Source organism: Cyprinodon tularosa, unplaced genomic scaffold, assembly GCF_016077235.1.
Source record: "Cyprinodon tularosa strain WSP-4 unplaced genomic scaffold, ASM1607723v1 ctg634, whole genome shotgun sequence".
NCBI lineage: Eukaryota > Metazoa > Chordata > Actinopteri > Cyprinodontiformes > Cyprinodontidae > Cyprinodon > Cyprinodon tularosa.
Window position 1 is genome coordinate 91,194 of NW_024039379.1, and position 22,730 is coordinate 113,923.

A 22,730-nucleotide genomic window follows, 5' to 3' on the forward strand; every position below is an offset into this window, starting at 1 on the left:
GGGTTAAAATAAGATGGGTGATATATTTTTATATGGATAATTGGAGGAAATAGGAAATTTTAATATATTTTATATTAATTTATTAATATTAATAACATAAATTTAAATATTATTATATTATTATGGGTATAATATATATTTGGGATTATATATTTAAATTTAATATGGATATTATATTATATATATAATATATTATAAATGGGGTTTAAAAAGGGGGGATATGGATATTATATATTTAAAATATGGATATATGGATTTATATATAATTTATTGGAAATTTATATTTTATATATGGATATATATATTATATTATATATGGGTGGATTATTATATTATATTATATATATTATAATTTTTAAAAATTTATATTAATATTTTATATGGATATATATTAAAGTATAATTGGGATATATATTATGATTTTAAAAATGGTATGGGAAATTTTTTTATATATATATATTGGGTATATATGGGTATAATATTTGGGGTATTTTAAAAATTTTAAAAATGGAATATGGATATTATATATTTAATTAATATATATATATTAAAATTATGGGTATTTTATTATGGATAATTATTAAAAATTATATTGGGATTATATATATATATTTATGCTTATATTTTAATTAAAAATTAAAAGGATATATTGGGAGTGGATTATATATAAAGGATATATATATATATTTTTTATTTAAAATTATATATTAAGATATATTATTATATGGGTATATAATTTTTAAATTTATATTATATATATATAATGGATATTTAAAAGGATTTGGGGGGGGAAAAATTATATATATTTAAAAATATTTAATAAGGATATATATATATATATATATATGGTAATTTATATATAATATATAATTATTATTTAAAATATTTTATATAAAATGGGTATGGATGGATTTGGGGTATATATTATATAATATGGATATATTATATATATTTAAAAATGGGAATATTTATATGGGATAAATATGGATATTGGGGGTTTATATATATTTGGGATATTTAAATTATATTTATATTTAAAATATTTAAAAATTATTATAATTATATTTTAAAAAGGATTAATATATATATTTATATCTGTATATATATATTGGGAAATTTTATATTTAAAATCTTATACAAAAAGTTATTAATTTTTTTAAAATTTTAAAAAAAAAAAACATTTTTTATTTTTATAGTTAAATTAAATCATTTTTCCCTTCTTCCCTTTTCCTTTTTTAAAACATTTTCACCTTTCCTAAAAATTTCACCCATCACTTTTGGGTCAAAACCCCGCAGGAAAGGACAAATTTTCCTTCAGGAAATTCCTACAAGACCCCTATGCGGCCTAGCTCCACAGACAAGGCTCCGTGACCCGTCAGAACGACTGAGGCCAATAAAGGGAGGATGGTTTATGGGTAAACATTCAGCAGGGATCTCCCACCAACCCCTCCTCTGTGAATCAACAGGCTTTGCTGCATGTGCGTGCAGAGAGGAGGTGCTTCCAGTCTCCTCCTCCTTTTTACTACCAGAGCCACCTCCTCTTTTCCTGCTCAGTCATTACTGAGCAAACAGCAGCTCTTCCTGTTGCTTTCTAACTCTTTGGTTTTTAGAGCTTGCAGCTGCTGCTGTGATTATTTTTTGTTTTAATCGGTGCATTAACAGTTTGAGGAGAATGGACAATAACCCCTTCGCTGCCAAGATCCAGGCCAGGATGGAGAAGGCAAAGGCAATGAGTGAGGAGGACAAGCTGTACAGATTCAATGGGGTGTTGTACCCCATCCTCATGTGTCCTGAGGAGCATTTAAAGTGCCTGGTTGACATTAAAGCCAGGGAGGATGACATCATGCTGGTGGCTTACCCCAAATGTGGTGAGTTTAAGAAAAATATCCAGAAAAAATCATAAGGTTGAACAATCAGGATCCTCAGGCTGCAGAAAAGCATCTAAAGCTTTATAGGCGACTCAGTGAAAAGTTTTCAAAATCCAAATTTTCAGCCAATTATAAACCTAAATATAATTGTTAACTAGGCTTATTAACTTTTTAACTTTACTTTTTAACTTTTCAATTAGCTTTTTACCTTTTTTCTTGACTTGTTAATTTTTTCCAACTTAATTTACAGTAGGTAATATGTCATTAATCTAACTGGTCAAATGCTAAAATAAGATGTACAGTAAAACAGCAGGATCATTGCTGAAGGGCTGGATATACAGTAGATCTAGTGCTTCTAGACCTCACTGAGGGACGGGGGGACTCCATTTATAAGGGGGATGCAAGGAATCAAAAACGCTAACTTGCACTATTAAGGGTTAAACTGTCTGACATCTTTATTTTAGTAATTCTAGATATCTAGTTTATACACTGCTTTATTGCTGCTTAGCTGAGAGAAAAACTTCAATTTAAATAAAAAAGAAAACAAAAAACGTATATGGAAGTTCATCGATAGCAGAATTTTTGTCTTTTTAGATGGAAATAATCAGATGGGTTAAAAAGTTCAGTAGGTTTTTTATTGAAAGAAACAGTTTTGCTTTATGTTGCACAAATTTAAACTTACAATAAAAAGTTGGTCTTCTGGGTGGTTTGACCTGCAGGAAACCTACAACACTTCCTAGTTGCCTCTGCCATGTCTAAGTTGCAATGAATTAAAATAAAAAATGAACAAATTCAGCTGTCAGAACAGAATATTTACCATAAAAAAAACAGGAAGTCAATCAGGTCAGGATTTAAACTGATTTTCAAACCTGCACACTGCAAAAATGATCTAGAAATAAGTAAACATTTCTTAAATTAAGTGCATTTACACTTGATTTGAATAGGTAAATTTGATAATATGCCAATGGAATGAGTATTTTTACCCTTAGAATAAGATAATTAGATGAAATGCACTTGAAATAAGAAGATGCAATTGTGTTTTCTTATTTTAAATCTAAATTGTCTTGTTCCGTTGGCAAAATGTCTCTTTAATCTCCTCAATTTAAGAAGAAATGCACTTATTTTAAGAAAAAATTACTTATCTAGATTTTGTTTTTTTCCAGTGCAGAGATAATTTATCAACCTGGACTTCAGGTTTAAAGACCGGCGCGCTGTCAGGGAAAACTAATACATACTGCATACAAATGGTGGAGTCCCATTTTTTCACCTGCCTGCACCTTAACCTCTGTCCAGACTTTACATAAATGCCTCTATTGTTGAAGGTCGTCGCTCCTGGAGGTAAAACAGGTTGGGCCTGTAGAGGGAAAGCCACTCCTGCCTCCAGGAGACACTTCCTCCCAAACTATCAGCTATGGATGTACAGAGGTCTTTCAAGCAGTTGATAAAAGTTTTACAACCTCATAGCGTCCATGTAGCTTAGCTTCTGTTCACCATTGGAATAAAAGTTTTAAAGCTTCGTTTAAATAAAAAGATAAACTGTTGTATAGGAATGTAAAGGAAGGCTCAGTGATGTGATAATTAACCCTCCATCAGTGAAAAACTTTGAAAATCCAAATGTCCAACCAATAGTATTTTTGGAATCCAGGACAAGACTTTATTACCTTTGGAACATTCAAGAAATATGGATATTTTGAGAGCATAAATGTATTTAAATGTAATAACAAGAAACAAATATATTAAGAAAAATATAGGAAATTCATCAAAAACACTTTAAGAGTGAAAGAAACACATTTTGTTTGGTACAAAATAACGTTAGAGCAGGCATCCACAAAGCCAGTCCTGGAGGGTCGCTGTCCTGCAAGTTTAACAGGTTTCCTGCTCCAGCAGCTGATTTACATCGATAGCTGATTAACAGGCTTTTGTTGAACTGCAATCATCAGAATCAGCTGTGCTAAAGCAGAGAAACCTCTAAAACCTGCAGGACAGCGGCCCTTTGGGGACGCCTGCCTAAGAGCCATTAATCCTGATAATGGCACTTACATTTTCTAGTTTATGCACCTAAATAACAGACTTGCTATCAGTGTATCAACCCTCGAGACCTATCAGGTCTTCTGGCTCCAGCCTGCTCTGCAGACCTAGAACCAGAACTAAACATGGAGAAGCAGCATTTAGTTCCTATGCTCCACTTATCTGGAACAAACTTCCAGAAAACTGTAAAAGTGCGGAAAGCCTGAGTTCCTTTAAATCAAGACTAAAAACACATTTGTTTAGGATTGCCTTCCACTGTTCTAGTTAAACAGTTCAACTAAAACGTGTTTTCTTTAAATTAATCATTTCAAAAGCATTACCATTAGTATAATAATAAAGAATATACATACAAAATAAAAGATAATTTTCCTTTTTGGGGAGCAGAAAGGCAATTCAGGTTTTTTTGTTCCACCTGTGAACCAAAAGACCTCGCATAGGAACGTGAGGCTCTCTCTAAGGGTGAGAGGAAGGTTGTAGGTGCCACCAAAAGGCATTTAATTTTACTGAGACGTCGGTAATCTAGAGTGGGATCCCCCCCAGTTATCCAGGTCGGCACCAGAGGATTGGTGTGTATCGGGCAGAGTTAAATTACCTGTAGATGATGGGAAAGGTTTTGCAGTTCTATGGTAGTAGAACAAAAGGCAAGGTTCTGGGGAATTGTCAACTGCCCAAGGAGACATTTTTGATCAAATGCTAACCCAACTGTTTTTAATATTCTTTTTTGTTTTATTCATTTGATTCTGTTTTATCTTTCTGTATTTTAATCATGTAAAGCACTTTGCATTGTCTTTGTACTGAATTGTGCTATACAAATAAATTTGCCTTGCCTTGCCTTGCCTTGCCTTGCCTTGTTAACTAGGCTTATTAACTTTTTAAATTTACTTCTTAACTTTTCAATTCGCTTTTTACCTTTTTTCTTGACTTGTTAACTTTTTTCCAACTTAATTTACAGTAGGTAATATGTCATTAATCTAATTGGTTAAGTGCTAAAATAAGATGTACAGTAATGTAGCAGGATCTTTGCTGAATGGCTTGATATAGATCTTGTGCTTCTAGACCTCACTGAGGGACGGGGGGAATCCATTTGTAAGGGAGATGCACGCGATCAAAATGCCATCTTGTCCTTTAAAGGGTTAATGTGATCTAGTCAGAATTTTAAAAGGAGAAAAATTAAGCAAATCTTAATCCTCCCAAAATGCAGAGATCTAACCTCCATCATGGCTTCCTTGTATGTGGTGACAGCTGCAGTAATAAACTATCTATTTATACTTACATTGGTTAATATCTCATTAAATAAGTTGCTAAACATTCCTGCAGAATCATGCAGTGAATATTTAGATGCATTTAATGCAGATAAATTGGCTTAAGTTATTCACCCTGTAAATGAACAAAGTAGAAAACAAATGTTTGCAACTTCAACAATCCCCTCATTATATGGCTTTAATTTGATAAACATGAAGACTGCTAGTTAATAATCTCAGAGATGAAAAGCAAAGGCCAAAGTTACCTGTAATAAATGTTTAATTTATATTTCTACATTCAGATAGTCGCGCTATAACATGTCATCACCAATGAGGAATAAAATTAAATAGTTTCAATTCCAGGCTGCGAGTCATTGAAAAATAATCACAGACCTAAATTCCCCTAATTTGGTGTTTTATTCTAGAAAACAGTTTTCTGCTGTATGAGGAATAAAAGTGCCCTTTTAATTAAAGTTCAGAGAATACCACATGGTTCAAAGAAACTGCTTCAGATGTAAATGCTTATCAGGTCAATGGAGATGGAAGAAAGAAACAATCAATTAAAACTAAAAACTTTTCCGGAAAACTCAAAAAAATGAACCATCACCTTCTTAAAGAGCCAAACCGAATAAAAACATCACAAAAAGGGAAATGTGGTGTAGATGCTTATCAGGCGGAGTCCTTCTTCCATCCATCTATCCTTCTCTTCCTCTTTATCCGGGGCCGGGTCACAGAGGCAGCGGTCTAAGCAAAGATCCCCGAGGCGACAACAGACCAGCTCAGAGACATAGCCCCCCCAGGGTGTCCTGGTCCTTCCACCAGGCCTCCTCCCAATGGGACATGTCTGGAACACGTCCTGATGGAGGCGACCAGGAGGCATCAGGAACAGATGCCTGAGCCTCCTCACCTGGCTCCTTTTGACGTGGAGGAGCAGAGACTCTACTCTGGCTCCTCCCGGGTAGCTGAGCTCCTCACCCGATCTGGAAGGGTGCGCCCAGCCGCCCTGCGAAGGAAACTCATTTCACCCGCTTGTATTGGCGATCTTGTCCTTCGGTCATTACCCCGATGTCATGACCATAGGTCAGGGGGGGGACGTAGATCAATCAGGAAATCGAGAGCTTTGCCCCCCTGATTCAGCTCCCACGACAGTCCGATACAGCGACCGCATCACTGCAGACGCCGCACCGAGCCGTCTATCGATCTAACGCTCCATCCGTCCCTCACTCGTGAACAAGGTACCTGAAGTCCTCCACTTGAGATAAGGCATAAGGCATTGGCAAATTATCCCATTTACTTACTCAAATTAATGGTAAATACACTTAATTTAAGGCATTTTTTTCTCATTTTTAGATGGTTTTTGCAGTGCATTTTTATAATCAAGCGTCATCTTAGTCTCTCTTTGCCCATCTGTTCACTGTTTGCAGCCAGAAATGAGGCTCTGATAGTGAGCTGCTCTGGTGAACTGACATGTTGACTCTAGATAACAATGTTTCCTTTGTTCAATGTGAAAAGAAAAACTATCAACAGAAGTTAACTTTTAATGTTCACATTATTGCTGAAGTAACAAATGTTCAGTGGAAAAGCGATCTAGAAATAAGAACAAATTTCTTAAATTAAGTGTATTTATAATTAATTTAAGTAGGTCAATAAGATGATCTGCCAATGGAATGAGTATTTATGCTCTTAAAATAGGATGATTAGATAAAATGCACTTGAAATAAGACAATGCATTTGTGTTTTCTTATTTTAATGTAAATTGTCTTGTTCCATTGACAAAGTGTCTCTTTTACCTCCTCAATTCAAGAACAAATGAATTTTAGGAAAAAATGTCTTATCTAGATTTTTTTTAGTGTGGAAGTTAGAGCGAGATTCTGATTAACATGCTGTGTGTCCCAAAGAGAGGAGGATTGAATGTAGGCCTGAGGGAGTTGGAGTGAAAAATAAAGATTTTTAAATACAGCAAATAGTTCCAGAGGTGAACAGAAGATACTAAAACAAATCTAAAGTCAAACCAGAAAGATGGAAGGAAGAAGACAGAAAATAAATACTGAGAAGAACATGTAAAACAAAAAATAAAGCTGATGAGAATAGAGCAGAAAAGAATTCTCAAGTAGGGTGGAGGTTTGTAGAGGACCCAAAATCTAGAGACTGAAGCTAAACGTGGTTACTTGCAGATTTATTAATAATAAAAAAGGGCAACAGAAGCAAAAATCCACAAAACATAAATCCACAAAATCCACAAAAACTGAGAACCAGGAATCCTCACAACAAGGGGGCAAAGAAATGACCACAAACAGGCAACAGTGGCTGAGCAGGAGGTGCATATATGGGAAACAGAAACAAAGACCAGGCTGATCAGCAGACTGGGAGCAGCTGTGAACAGAGGAGACTAGAAGGAAGCTAGGAGAAGGAGACTGACACTAGAGGGCAGCAGAGGACAGACAAGAAATACCTAAGAACTCAAATATAATAAAAAATAACTAGAATAACACAGAATGGAAATAAAACCAATGAAAACTAAAGGATAAAACTTAAACAGAACCAAAACCATGACAAGTAACGAACAGAATTACTTTTATTGTCTATTCAGCTTCAGTGTCATAGAGCTAAACTAGTGGCCAGCCTGGAGTTTTTAGTTATGTCTAATACATAAACAATTGTTATCATCTATCATTTTATTATTCTTAACTTTTACTTAGGGGCTGCTCAGTGGGGCAGTGGGTAGAACTGCTGCCTTTAAGCAAGAAGGTTCTAGGTTTGATTCCTGGCCCGGGGTTTGCATGTTCTCCCTGAGCATGCGTGGGTTCTCTCCAGGTACTCCGGCTTCCTCTCACAGCCCAAAAACATGACTGTTAGGGTAATTGGCTTTACTAAATTCTACTTAGGTGTGAGTGTGAATGGTTGTTTGTCCCTGTGATGGACTGGAGACCTGTCCAGGGTGGACCCCGCCTCTCTACGACAGCTAGAGATAGACACCAGCACCCCTCGCCACCACAGCTGGGATAAGCGTGACAGAAAATGGATGGATAGAACTTTTACTGAGGAGCAATTAAGATCCATAACTTTTAATATGTCTCTAGGTATACAGAAAAATGTAGACTGTAATGAATGAATAAATGTGAATTTAATTAAGAGAATTTGACAAACAACGATAGATAAATCAACCAAATACACACAAAAAAAGAACAGTAAACATCGACCAAACCAAACACCAATTTCCAAACGAACTAAATTCACCTGAACATAAACAGAAACCAAACCGTCCACCAAATAAACATCTCGATATAAACAGCCAGAGAAATGACATACATTAATTATGAGGAGGATCAGTTTGATGATCTATAGTAGATTATTGTTGGTATTGTTCCTTTAAGCTAGGATTTGATGTTGGCATATGATATATCGACTCATAAATGAAAGTATTATATTAAAAGACTTTAATGACTGTACGCCCACCAGCTGTAATCTCCATCATTAGAAAGCACAATAAGCATAATATACAGGATAAAAATGGTGAGGAGCCTGAGGTGGGCAGGGTGCAGCTAAGGAATGTAGCATGTTTTATTTTCTGTGAGATGTTTACTTTCCTAGAGGCCTTTTTGCACGACAGCCAGCATGAAGGAAGCCGACATGAGATCAGCTCTTTTTCAGGAATGCAGCGCAGGAGCCGGTTTTGCAGAACATGCTTTAACAGAAGCCTGTTACCAGGGATATTCATCTGTCGAAGACTTTACTTCTGTTATCTCGGTTTATTAAGTGAAAACCAGTTCCTCTGAGCCCTCAAACACATTTCTAATGTTTTTATTATAATGGGCTATCCCACACACTAACTTTTCCATCTCTGAAAATATAAAATGATGTAAAATATCCAGCAAAGGCTGGAATAAAAGCTGATACACAGTTTTTTTTTCCCTGAACGTTTTCCTTTAAAGGTATAGTGGAGGATTTTCATGACTTTTTTAAAAGACCTGCCCTCTTCAAATTAGAAGAAATGCACATGCACAACCCTGTACCCGCTCTCGAGAGGGAATGCCTATTAGATGCGTGCGAAAGTGTGCACGAGCCCATCTCTCCTCGCGCATAGCTCATGCAAGGTTACTATGTCCGAACGTCCACCCTAACCCCTAAATCCCTCCATCACTATATAGAGTAGGGGTGGGTATTGCCAAAGAAGTCACGATTCGATTCGAATCACGATGCATCACGATACTTGAATTATTGCGATGCATTGCAATATTTTCTCCTCCATGTTTTGTTTTTGAATGGGTAGGCACAGTATCCCGCGGCCGGAAATGCTTGTTACACAAGGAAGCGTGCGTCAACACATTTGCAGCGACATCTACTGGACTAGGTTGTATTACACTCGTTTTTGGCTGATGTTCGCCAACCATGCATGCAATTTTATTTTTTTATTTTTTTAATTAATAATCGATACTTGGTCTCAAGAATCGATGCAGTAGATCACGAAAATTAGAATCATGATGCATCATCATGACGATTATTTTGCACACCCCTAATATAGAGCAGGGACTTTATAGTGAACTCAGTTAACTGACCGTTCAGACAGATGATCACTACTTTTTGCTCCGTTGGTCACGTAACTCCGCCTCCGCTACGCAGCGCCTGTGACGTCTTTGTTATTAGTCGCCGACAGCGGGCCGCTGTGAAAGCAATCTGCCTCTTCTGAGGCCTTTCAATTCTTCTCATACACTTCGTAGACACTTTTTCCTGTTACGAACCGCGGTGAGAAAGGTGAGCTTCAACGACCGTCTGAAACCGTAGCTCACCACAGATATACGCCTGAAAATGCGCTGAAAAAGATGGCTAACGGGACGATCATGTAGGACGGCCTTACGTAAACATATCACCAGAATGATTGAGCATTAGGAGGACCACTGATTGAGATGATCCACCCACTATACCTTTAACAGCAGGACATGAAACCAGATAAACTCCTCAGTAGAGACTGACATTTTTTCAGGAATCCTGTGGGATTCCCGTGGGATGGGAGTCAGTATCAGTAACGATCACGTGATTGGGACGGTACAGGATTAAACATTAGCGGGAGCAGACGGGAGCGGGAGCAAACCAATAGTAACTAAAAAAAACTAGGATCGATGCCAAAAAATAAAATAAAATACAAAGAAAAAAAATCCAGTACTGGTGCCGCTATTTTGTAGTTTTTTCCTTGAAGCCCACACTATAATGCGAGTCAAAAAAACTACACGACCCAAAAACCAACAGTGCTTCCGCTCTGAGATTTTCTCCCGCGCTCAAAAACAACAATGGAGGGACCAACAGTTAGAAACAGGAACTTAACTGATCCTTCATAGAAATTCAGATTCAACGTATTGGCAGGAATCTTATTGAAGACAACCAGAATGGGAGCGGGAGTCATTCTGAATGGGAGCGGGATGGGAGTGGGAGTAATTTCACCAGGAGTGGGACGGGACAGGATTTTAAGGAGTGAAAATCCGCTCCGTGTCAGTCTCTCCTCCTCAGTAAAGATTCACAGTGTTGCCAACTTAGCCACTTTGTCGCTTTATTTAGCGACTTTTCAGACCCCTCCAGCGACTCTTTTTCAAAAAAGTGACTAGCGACAAATCGAGCGACTTTTCTGGTGTCTGCCGTGCAGGGGCGGTTCTAGACAGGGGCCAATGGGGGCCAGTGCCCCTGTAGATCATGTCCTGGCCCCTGTACCAAAGAAAATACTCAAAGAGATTCTAATGATGATGCTCTTGAACAGACATGGTTCCTGATTGGTCCTTTGGATCTATTTCTTTTTTTTTTTTTTCTTTAAAATATTCAGTTTTACTAATTACTTTAAAACAATAAGGTGATAGTTTTTCCAGTTTTCATCTGCTAAATGTTTTTTTTTTAAACAAAAAAAATAATTTTTTACAGCTGAATTTATCAGTTTTTCTTGAGTTCTAATTCTGATTTTATAGAAAACTGTCATTCTAACTTAAATCAAGTTAAGAAAATGTAAAATTCCTAAATGATGAAGGTATATTGAACTATTGTTCCAAATAATAGCTTATTTGATCTTTTAGATATTTATATAGCTACAATTTTTTGAGTTGCTTTTTTTGCTATGCTAAGGGATTTTTATTTTAACGATAATTAACATTTTTAAGCCAAAATATAAATATTTTCAGTTGGAAGTTAGAATTTTAGTTAAACCGAATTGAATGGAAATTTCCCTTCATGCAGCTTTCTTGATATATTTGAATCCTTGCCCTGGTTTATTTTTTACTTCAGGCTTTTTGGTGCCTCCATGAAAACACCCCACCCTGCCCCCCTGGAACATTTGGTCTAGAACCGCCACTGCTGCTGAGGGGCGCCTCCCCCGTCCCAACCCTGTTCTCCCGCTTCCACAGGAGTCCTTCTCAACGCTGCAGTCAGAGCCACAGCATGTTTACCGTCCAGACAGCAAATGAACGGCGTGCATCCGCCGGGATTGACGGCGCAGGTTGATCACGCTGGAATCAGCTCCCTCAGTTACCTGCCATAGAGAAGCTTGACCAACATGACGATGACACACTGTTTCTGTGAGCAGGCGAGCACAGCCTGTGTGTGGAGGGAAATCTTATTAGTTAAAAAAACAATAATAACCATTATTTGCTCACATTGTCATTAATTCTTTGTAGCCTTTTTTGTTCCATTTAGATTGTTAATTTTTAAGCTCCTTAGTGGACCACAAGGGGAAAAAATAAAAAGTAAAAAATAAAAAGATTATGCAAATTAGGCAATGAGGTCATTCAGCGACTTCTAGCGACTTCTAGCCCGGCCAATAGGCACTGAGGAGTTGGGAACACTGCTCTGTCAGATAGACGCACATATCCATAAATCTAGCTTCATATAAACCCAAAACTTGCGGGTGTTCCTGTCACTAAACATGCTAGTTGACTAATTCCTGCATTCTGTGGATGTTCAGGCTTTAACTGGATGGTTGGCGTCATGAAGAAGATCATTGCAGAGGCCACCCAGATGAAAAATGAATCCAAGATGCCGCCATTAATGGAGTTCTTTGGACCAGAGGTCATGAAGGTACTAACTTCCTGCATTTTGCTTTCTAATTAAAACCCTGCAGTTAACTGTCAAATATTACTTTGAAATGAACACTTTAAGTAATCTGAAAGCAAAGTTTGAATTCTGGTGGATTGTGTGTTTTATCAGTGTGGGGAATATCTGTGTCCAATGGTTACCTGCAGAAGAAGCCAGACTGCTGTCTAAGTTTAGACTGGCTGCGTTTTTAACTATTTTGATTTCAGGGCATCAATGAAGCTCCGTCTCCAAGGTTTCTGGGAACTCACCTTCATCCAGACAACATGCCCCCGTCCTTCATCCAGAAGAAACCAAAGGTACATTTTCAGTCTGCTGTAAGAAGCCTTTAAATCTGTTGCATTTTCTTCTGTATTTAAACATTTTGTGCAACCTAAACAAGTCAAGTAGGACCCAGATAAACCTGATTAACTGAAACATGACCAGATGATAACACATTTGATTTATATTCCAAAAAAAAAATAAAAATCAATCCTCTGGACTTTGTTTCCAAGTCTGAAGACGTTTCTCTTCCATCCAGGAAGATTTTTCAATCCAAAATGTCAGAAATAGCGTTTAGTTCCAGGTTTTATCCAACAGCCCAACAAAGCCTGGTTTTAGTTTAGAAAACATGCAAATAGAAACGGATGAATGGGTCCCCCCCTTTGGAATGGGGGTGCGTGGAACTCATTTTGAATCGACAAAGCTTCCTGGATGGGAAGAGAAATGTCTTCAAACTTGGAAACAAGTTTTTCTTTTTTCTTTTTTTGGAATGACTATGACCTGTTTGACTGAGGATCTTCACCAGCAATTTGATTTATAGTAAATATTTTAAAATGAAGCAACATAAATTCAGGTCAGGTTCATAAAAACAGCTTTACTGATCATATTTGATCTCCTCTCCTAGACGGTGGTGGTCTTCAGAAACCCTAAGGACACCTTGGTCTCCTTCTACCATTTCTGCAACAACAACCCAGTCCTGCCCTCTACGTCCTGGGATTCTTTCTTTTCCAAATTCATGAAAGGAGACGGTGGGTGAAAAGAAAACTTAACCATATCTTAGGGACCATAGATAAAACATAGAATGGCTCTGCTGAAAGCCTCATTTTACACTGAATGTAAACTATAGGATCAACTGGAAAAACTGGAAGAAATTTGTTCAAATTAAAAAATTCAGCCTGAAGACTCAAGTTTGCTGTTCAACATTAGCAACTGTATACTGTTTATGTAATATCTGGGGTTAAAGAATAATGAAAGAACTAGATTAAACCAAGTAGTGCCATAATTGTAACATTTATCCTAAAGTCATTTCTGTGGCAAAAATCTTTCAGGGGTTTAGAAATATAACTGCATCACTGGTTCAGATGTTATTTAGTTAAATTGTACGCTTTACATTTTTTTTTTTTGCAGATTTTGTTCACTTGTGGCTCTGTGCTATACACATATTAAAACAATTTCCCACATTTGACTGGGACAGATTATGAAAAGTTATAAAAAACAAATAAATAAATAAAAAAAAACGGTGCATTCTGTAAAGCAAAGCTCTACTTAACGAGTCTGTGCAGCATCTGAATCAGAATCAGAATCAGAAATACTTTAATAATCCCAGAGGGAAATTACTTTTGTTACACGCTCTAGTTACAGTTTTACATGATATATACACACATCCAGCTATACAATATAATAAAGATAAAAAATAAGAATAAAAAGAGATAAAATATATACACATATAGCTCTTCTATATATATATCTGTACGTAAGATAGAAGATCTTACGATCTTAAGATCTAGAACCAGAACAGATAGAGAATGTTCATATATTACAAACATAATGAGATCTACGTCTAAAGAAAATAAAAACACAGCAATAAACGGCGTGGGACGGTTTCTATGCTGAATTAGGCAGAGCTATTAATAAGCATTTAGTTTTTTAGCTAACATTAGAGCAGCCTGACAAACATCTTGCCATCGCCATGACGAAGGCCCTTCAGGCTGAAATCAGTTAGCATGTCGAGCCTCAGGGCTGTTTTGGGCCCAATTTTGTTTTTACTGTATGTCTGTCCATTAGGAAAAATCCTTCAGAGATTTGATGATGTTTCCTATCATCTGTTTACTGATGATATCCAGTTTTACTGCTCTTTTTAAGTCCTCAGAGATCTAGAAGTTAAGCTCTCTGCTGAATTGTCCTGTGCATGTTAAATAATGGCTCAGTGCAAATTCCCTGCAACTAAACTCAGGTAAAATAGAGTTGCTGGTGATTGCCCCTGACGACGCTATTCCAGGTATCCACCAGTATCTGGGCGACTTGAGTTTGTCTGCTAAACCAAGCTTTAGAAAGCTCTGCCAGAGCATTGTCCTTAGAGCACCACTCCAAACTGCTGACAAGGAACTGTTTTTACCAACTGAGGACAATATCTAAACTTAAAACAACTGTGTCCAGAGATGATCTTGAAATTATTAGCTACGCCTTTGTGTCTTCCCGTTTAATTCAATTCTATTCAGTTTATTTCTATAGCTCCAATTCACATCATGTCATCTCAGGTCACTTTCCAGTTCACCAGATCATCCAGTCAGATTGATTCAAAGTTTTCTATCTAAGGAAAACCAGCTGATTGCATCGACTCATTGACTCTTCAGCAATCCCTCACACTAAGCATGCTTGTAGCGACAGTGGAGAGGAAAAACTCCCTTTGAACAGGAAGAAACCTCCAGCAGAACCAGGCTCAGTGTGAGCGGCCATCTGCTGAGGCCCACTGGGGTTCAAGGAGACAGAAGCAGACATAGAAAAAGAAGCATAGATACAAAAGGCAACCAGCTCCACAGGCGGCCCCGTCCAGGAAACACACAGCCAGGCAGACGAGCTCCGAGCCAGCTCCCATGTCAGAGGATGAAGAGAGCACATCCAGTTAGTCACAGTCAGAGAAACAGGACTACACTGGAAAACAGGCCAAGCTCCAACATCTAGAAACAAAGGTGTTGATGGCAGCAGCACAGCTGACTACCCAACTCTGATGACTAGCAGAGGTGGGTAGTAACTAATTAATTTCACTCAAGTACCTTTTATTTAAAAATAGCACTAGTTTAGACAACCGTAACAGTCTATTCTCTATAAAAGTCTATTCTTATGACTAAACAAAAAGGAGTCGTCTCGTCTTCAGTGGGTTCAGGTTCCTGACTCGTACTGACTCGGCTCATATTACACCGATTCCCATTCATGGTCTCTCGTACTCGTTACAGGTCCAGAACCCATTCATGGTCCCTCGTACTCGTTACAGGTCATGAACCCATTCATGGTCCCTCGTACTCGTTACGGTACCAGAACCCATTCATGGTCCCTCGTACTCGTTACAGGTCCAGAACCCATTCATGGTCCCTCGTACTCGTTACGGTACCAGAACCCATTCATGGTCCCTCGTACTCGTTACAGGTCCAGAACCCATTCATGGTCCCTCGTACTCGTTACGGTACCAGAACCCATTCATGGTCCCTCGTACTCGTTACAGGTCCAGAACCCATTCATGGTCCCTCGTACTCGTTACGGTACCAGAACCCATTCATGGTCCCTCGTACTCGTTACAGGTCCAGAACCCATTCATGGTCCCTCGTACTCGTTACGGGTCCAGAACCCATTCATGGTCTCTCGTACTCATTACAGGTCCAGAACCCATTCATGGTCCCTCGTACTCGTTACAGGTCCAGAACCCATTCATGGTCCCTCGTACTCGTTACAGGTCCAGAACCCATTCATGGTCCCTCATACTCGTTACGGTACCAGAACCCATTCATGGTCCCTCGTACTCGTTACAGGTCCAGAACCCATTCATGGTCCCTCGTACTCGTTACGGGTCCAGAACCCATTCATGGTCTCTCGTACTCGTTACAGGTCCAGAACCCATTCATGGTCCCTCGTACTCGTTACAGGTCCAGAACCCATTCATGGTCCCTCGTACTCGTTACGGTACCAGAACCCATTCATGGTCCCTCGTACTCGTTACAGGTCCAGAACCCATTCATGGTCCCTCGTACTCGTTACGGGTCCAGAACCCATTCATGGTCTCTCGTACTCGTTACAGGTCCAGAACCCATTCATGGTCCCTCGTACTCGTTACAGGTCCAGAACCCATTCATGGTCCCTCGTACTCGTTACGGTACCAGAACCCATTCATGGTCTCTCGTACTCGTTACAGGTCCAGAACCCATTCATGGTCCCTCGTACTCGTTACGGGTCCAGAACCCATTTATGGTCCCTCGTACTCGTTACAGGTCCAGAACCCATTCATGGTCTCTCGTACTCGTTACAGGTCCAGAACCCATTCATGGTCTCTCGTACTCGTTACAGGTCCAGAACCCATTCATGGTCTCTCGTACTCGTTACAGGTCCAGAACCCATTCATGGTCCCTCGTACTCGTTACGGGTCCAGAACCCATTCATGGTCCCTCGTACTCGTTACAGGTCCAGAACCCATTCATGGTCCCTCGTACTCGTTACAGGTCCAGAACCCATTCATGGTCTCTCGTACTCGTTACAGGTCCAGAACCCATTCATGGTCCCTCGTACTCGTTACAGGTCCAGAACCCATTCATGGTCCCTCGTACTCGTTACGGGTCCAGAACCCATTCATGGTCTCTCGTACTCATTACAGGTCCAGAACCCATTCATGGTCCCCTCGTACTCGTTACAGGTCCAGAACCCATTCATGGTCCCTCGTACTCGTTACGGTACCAGAACCCATTCATGGTCCCTCGTACTCGTTACAGGTCCAGAACCCATTCATGGTCCCTCGTACTCGTTACGGGTCCAGAACCCATTCATGGTCTCTCGTACTCATTACAGGTCCAGAACCCATTCATGGTCCCTCGTACTCGTTACAGGTCCAGAACCCATTCATGGTCCCTCGTACTCGTTACAGGTCCAGAACCCATTCATGGTCCCTCGTACTCATTACGGTACCAGAACCCATTCATGGTCCCTCGTACTCGTTACGGTACCAGAACCCATTCATGGTCTCTTGTACTCGTTACAGGTCCAGAACCCATTCATGGTCCCTCGTACTCGTTACGGGTCCAGAACCCATTTATGGTCCCTCGTACTCGTTACAGGTCCAGAACCCATTCATGGTCTCTCGTACTCGTTACAGGTCCAGAACCCATTCATGGTCTCTCGTACTCGTTACAGGTCCAGAACCCATTCATGGTCTCTCGTACTCGTTACAGGTCCAGAACCCATTCATGGTCCCTCGTACTCGTTACGGGTCCAGAACCCATTCATGGTCCCTCGTACTCGTTACGGGTCCAGAACCCATTCATGGTCTCTCGTACTCGTTACGGGTCCAGAACCCATTCATGGTCTCTCGTACTCGTTACAGGTCCAGAACCCATTCATGGTCTCTCGTACTCGTTACAGGTCCAGAACCCATTCATGGTCTCTCGTACTCGTTACAGGTCCAGAACCCATTCATGGTCTCTCGTGCTCGTTACAGGTCCAGAACCCATTCATGGTCTCTCGTACTCGTTACAGGTCCAGAACCCATTCATGGTCTCTCGTGCTCGTTACAGGTCCAGAACCTGCTCATGATCCCTTGTACTCGTTACGGGACCAGGGGAGATCGCTCCTTACAGGCGGTGGCGGTGGCGCTCTGGAACGATCACCCTCCCTACTTGCGCTTCCTTGACTTTGTTGATGTTTTAAAGAGCGCACTGGTCTTTCAGGTTTATTTTAAATGTTTTAATGTCCACTAATAAGCTGAATAATTTACATTGCAGCTTCTGATTCTTATAGCTCTAACTTCCACATATGAGGTCTGTTGTGTTTATGTCTTAAGAGAGTCAGTAACCAGCAGGCATTGGTCCTGGTTCACTTTAAAAACATAATCAGCTGTTTAAATATGGAGAGGTCTGCTGGGCTTTTAATGCAGCCGCAACCTTTAGAACGAGCCCTGCTATCAGAGGTGATTATCAGAGAACATACGTATGTTTAGTGTTTTATGATGCTTCTATCACACATCATTGGATTGTTATTAATATTTGTGCCTGTAGTTGCCTGGGGATCGTACTTTGATCACGCCTCAGCCTGGAACAAGAAGATGGACGACCCCAACATCATGGTGGTCACCTACGAAGAGCTGAAACAGGTCGGCCCCTCTGGTTACTGGACTGATTCTCTGAATTTATCCACTTAAATGAAAATCTGCTCATAGATGGTGTCTTCTGCCTTGTAGGATCTCAGCAAAGGCATCCACCAGATCTCCAGCTTCCTGGGCTTTAGCCTGACCGACGCTCAGGTGCAGCAGATTGCAGAAGCGAGCACCTTCAAGGCCATGAAGGAGAGTTCAGCCGACTCCCACGGAAACATGGGGAATGTCTTCTTCAGGAAAGGTGTCCAAGCTTCAAATCATTTTAAGAACTGGGTTTTGGGAGTAGAAATTAGTTATTTTCTTCTAGACCAGGGGTTGGCAACCCAAACCGCTCAAACAGTCATAATGGACCAAAAAACAAATCGGTTTGGAGACGCCAAAATATGAAAGGCTTCTATGAGCCACGCAACACAGGCTGTAAGTCCACTATAAGAAAGGACTATGTGGGCTTCAATATATAATAAGCATTCATGATTAAATGTTTATCCTGGAGCAAATGTAACATCATGTGACTCTGCTGTACGATATCTGGTGCTTTAAGTTTAAATTCCATAACAATATTAATGTTTTAGGTTTGGTTGCATTGATGAAACTATAGCAACACATTAAAGAAATCAGATTTTTTTATTGTTATTTTTGTTTTGAGAATTTGGGGGGGGGAATGGAAGAAAGTTCCCCTCCCTTCATCAGAGCACTACCAGTTCCTTCTGTGGACTTTTTTCATGCTTGCAACTTAACTAGCAGCAGACATTCTGCAATCGCACTTTTTCTCTCACTGCCAACTTGGTAGTCGGCTGCATATTTAGCTAGCCTGGTGAGACTATCCTGATCTCGCGACCTTTCAAGGTTTCACTCGCAGATCAGTCTGGAGACTCTCCGTTAAAGAAAATTTGGAGCCGTTCACCAAACGAACGTCCAATCAGCGTTGGCTTTGAGGCGGGTTGAGGTGTGACGCAACGAGAAGCGCCACAGTTCAGTCTAAAGAACATGGCGGCTTCAGCCGATGAAACTAGCGTTAGCGTGGCTATCGAGCAAGTTTTATCGGAATTACAGAGTATTTCTTCACTGAAAGAAGAGCAAAACACTGCTCTGGAGGCTTTTCTCAGAGGAAAAGATGTTTTTGCTCTTCTCCCGACTGGTTTCGGCAAGAGTAGCCTGGCTGGTGGTTGTGTTTTCGTCGTCGCTCTGTTAGTACGTCATATGCTTCGTTGATCTGATTGGTTTATTTGGCCCGTCTATCACCAACATAGGCCAATCAGCTAACCAGTATTTTCGCCCCTTCCCAAAATTACTTCAACGGAAGGTTTCCAGATGGAAATGCGGAGCAAATTCATCTGGCGGAGTCAATTTTTAGCATGCCTTCCCTGGAAATGCCTTTCCTAACACTTTTTATTAGTGTTGCACCGATACCAGTATCGGGCGGGGCCCCGATCCAGCTCTAAAATGGTGGTATCGGTATCAGCAGGTACCAACAAATAGGGCACCGATACCATTTTGAGAGCCAAAAGTTTCTTCAACTATTGTCGCCCATTTCAGGTAGGCAATAAAAAGTTCTACTGGATTCACTTTGCTTTAGTCTTTTTCCTGCTTCACAAAGGAAGGCAGCAGCTTGACATGAAGCCATGATGGCGATTATTTTACATCCAGGTAGAATGCAGTTCTTCATATATACACACACATCAATTTCAAACACATGGTATCGGCATCGGGGCCAAAGAATGGCATTAGTGCAACACTACTTTTTATTAATTGATAACTTCTCATTCCAAAGCAAACATGCAGGCAATCGTTCCTAATTGGTAATGAAAGCAAATGATTCGCTCCATTCATCTACGAATCCTCTGTTCTCATCAGCTATCTTCCTTTTTCCCCCTTTGGGATCCATGGCCAGAGACACACCCGCCGCTTTGTTTACAACAGCCACCTGCCTGGCACCGCTACACCGTTACTATACAACACTGGCCACAAGGAGGGCGCTAAAGAGCTGCATGCATCTTTGAAATAGATTAATTAATTGCCTGAACTTCTCAACCATTTAAGGGTAGAACCACAAAAAATCTGAGTTTTTAAACCTGAATTTATTTTCTAGATCATTCTTTTTAAGATAAATGGATCAATATTTTTTAAATGTCCGTCCCTAACTATAGATTATATGATATAATTAGAAAAATATATATGTTCTTAACATTGTACTTTTGTTTCCGTCTGCACAGGTGAGGTTGGAGACTGGAAGAACCATTTTACTCCAGAACAGAGCAGAGAGATGGATGAAGCGTTCAACAAACACCTGGCAGGAACCAAACTGGGAGCCAAACTGGATTACCAGCTTCACTGTCAGCTGGAATAAAGGAGGGAAGAGGAACAACTAGAGGGAAGAGGAGAAGAAGAAAAGATGCAGGGATTTAGGAGGGCATGATTACACAACTACCTTTAGTCTGAACTTTAGATCTGCTCTAATGTCAGCAGGACCTGAGAGACTTAACACTTTTATAGGAGAGGAGTGCAGAGAAAATCTAACTGGAAAATAAGAGAAAATGATGGTGATAAAAAATTATTGTGAACTTTTCAATAATCACTTCATTAAGAAATGTCTGATGTCACTGATTAAGCTTTACAGACTGAAAGAAATAAACTTTAATGATAAAACAATGATCAGAGCAGCAGTGAAGTTAAAGAAATGCTTGTTTCACAACGTTGGAACCTCCGTCCATCCATCCATCCATCCATCCATCCATCATCCATCCATCCATCCATCCATCCATCATCCATCCATCCATCCATCCATCCATCCATCCATCCATCCATACATCATCCATCCATCATCCATCCATCATCCATCAATCCATCATCCATCCATCCATCCATCCATCCATCCATCCATCATCCATCCATCCATCCATCCATCCATCATCCATCATCCATCCATCCATCCATCCATCCATCCATCCATCCATACATCATCCATCCATCATCCATACATCATCCATCCATCCATCCATCATCCATCCATCCATCCATCCATCCATCCATCATCCATCATCCATCCATCCATCCATCCATCATCCATCATCCATCCATCCATCCATCCATCATCCATCATCCATCCATCCATCCATCCATCCATCCATCCATCCATACATCATCCATCCATCATCCATACATCATCCATCCATCCATCCATCATCCATCCATCCATCCATCCATCCATCCATCATCCATCATCCATCCATCCATCCATCCATCCATACATCATCCATCCATCATCCATACATCATCCATCCATCATCCATCCATCCATCCATCCATCCATCCATCATCCATCCATCCATCATCCATCCATCATCCATCCATCCATCCATCCATCCATCCATCCATCATCCATCATCCATCCATCCATCCATCCATCCATCCATACATCATCCATCCATCATCCATACATCATCCATCCATCCATCATCCATCCATCCATCCATCCATCATCCATCCATCCATCATCCATCCATCATCCATCCATCCATCCATCATCCATCCATCCATCCATCCATCCATCCATCCATCCATACATCATCCATCCATCATCCATACATCATCCATCAATCCATCATCCATCCATCCATCCATCCATCATCCATCCATCCATCCATCCATCCATCATCCATCCATCCATCCATCCATCCATCCATCCATCCATCCATCCATCATCCATCACACTTGTACATGTCTAACGGTTTTAGATGAAGGGTTGTTGGTTCAACTCCCAGTGTCGTTGTGTCCTTGGGCAAGACACTTCTCCCACATTGTCTACTGATGGTGGTCAGAGGGACTGGTGCCACCTGTCTACAACAGGTTTGCTTCTGTCAGTGAGCCCCAGGTCAGCTGTGGCTACAATGTAGTTTGCCACCATCAGTGTGAATGGGTGAATGACTGAATGTGGTATAAAGCACTTTCATCAAGTCCTCTGACCTGGTTTATTGTGTGATTTTTTTATGTTATTCAATTTCAAATCAATTCAGTGTATTTCTATAGCTCCAATTCACATCATGTCATCTCAGGTCACTTTCCAGTTCAACCAGATCATCCAGTCAGATTGATTCAAAGTTTTCTATCTAAGGAAAACCAGCTGATTGCATCGACTCATTGACTCTTCAGCAATCCCTCACACTAAGCATGCTTGTAGCGACAGTGGAGAGGAAAAACTCCCTTTGAACAGGAAGAAACCTCCAGCAGAACCAGGCTCAGTGTGAGCGGCCATCTGCTGAGGCCCACTGGGGTTCAAGGAGACAGAAGCAGACATAGAAAAAGAAGCATAGATACAAAAGGCAACTGTCAACCAGCTCCACAGGCGGCCCCGTCCAGGAAACACACAGCCAGGCAGACGAGCTCCGAGCCAGCTCCCATGTCAGAGGATGAAGAGAG

General features: G+C 40.1%; 1 protein-coding gene across 1 annotated transcript; it reads left to right on the forward strand.

Annotated features, from left to right (window-relative positions):
* The first annotated feature begins 1,538 nt into the window (after nucleotides 1-1,538).
* sult6b1 (sulfotransferase family, cytosolic, 6b, member 1) lies at nucleotides 1,539-20,966 on the forward strand. The gene is made up of 7 exons (XM_038308339.1): nucleotides 1,539-1,868; nucleotides 12,075-12,187; nucleotides 12,412-12,501; nucleotides 13,089-13,212; nucleotides 18,217-18,311; nucleotides 18,399-18,555; nucleotides 20,528-20,966. Exons 1-7 carry the CDS (start codon nucleotides 1,673-1,675, stop codon nucleotides 20,659-20,661), a joined length of 909 nt encoding a protein of 302 aa, XP_038164267.1. The 5' UTR covers nucleotides 1,539-1,672; the 3' UTR covers nucleotides 20,662-20,966.
* The last annotated feature ends 1,764 nt before the right edge of the window (nucleotides 20,967-22,730 follow it).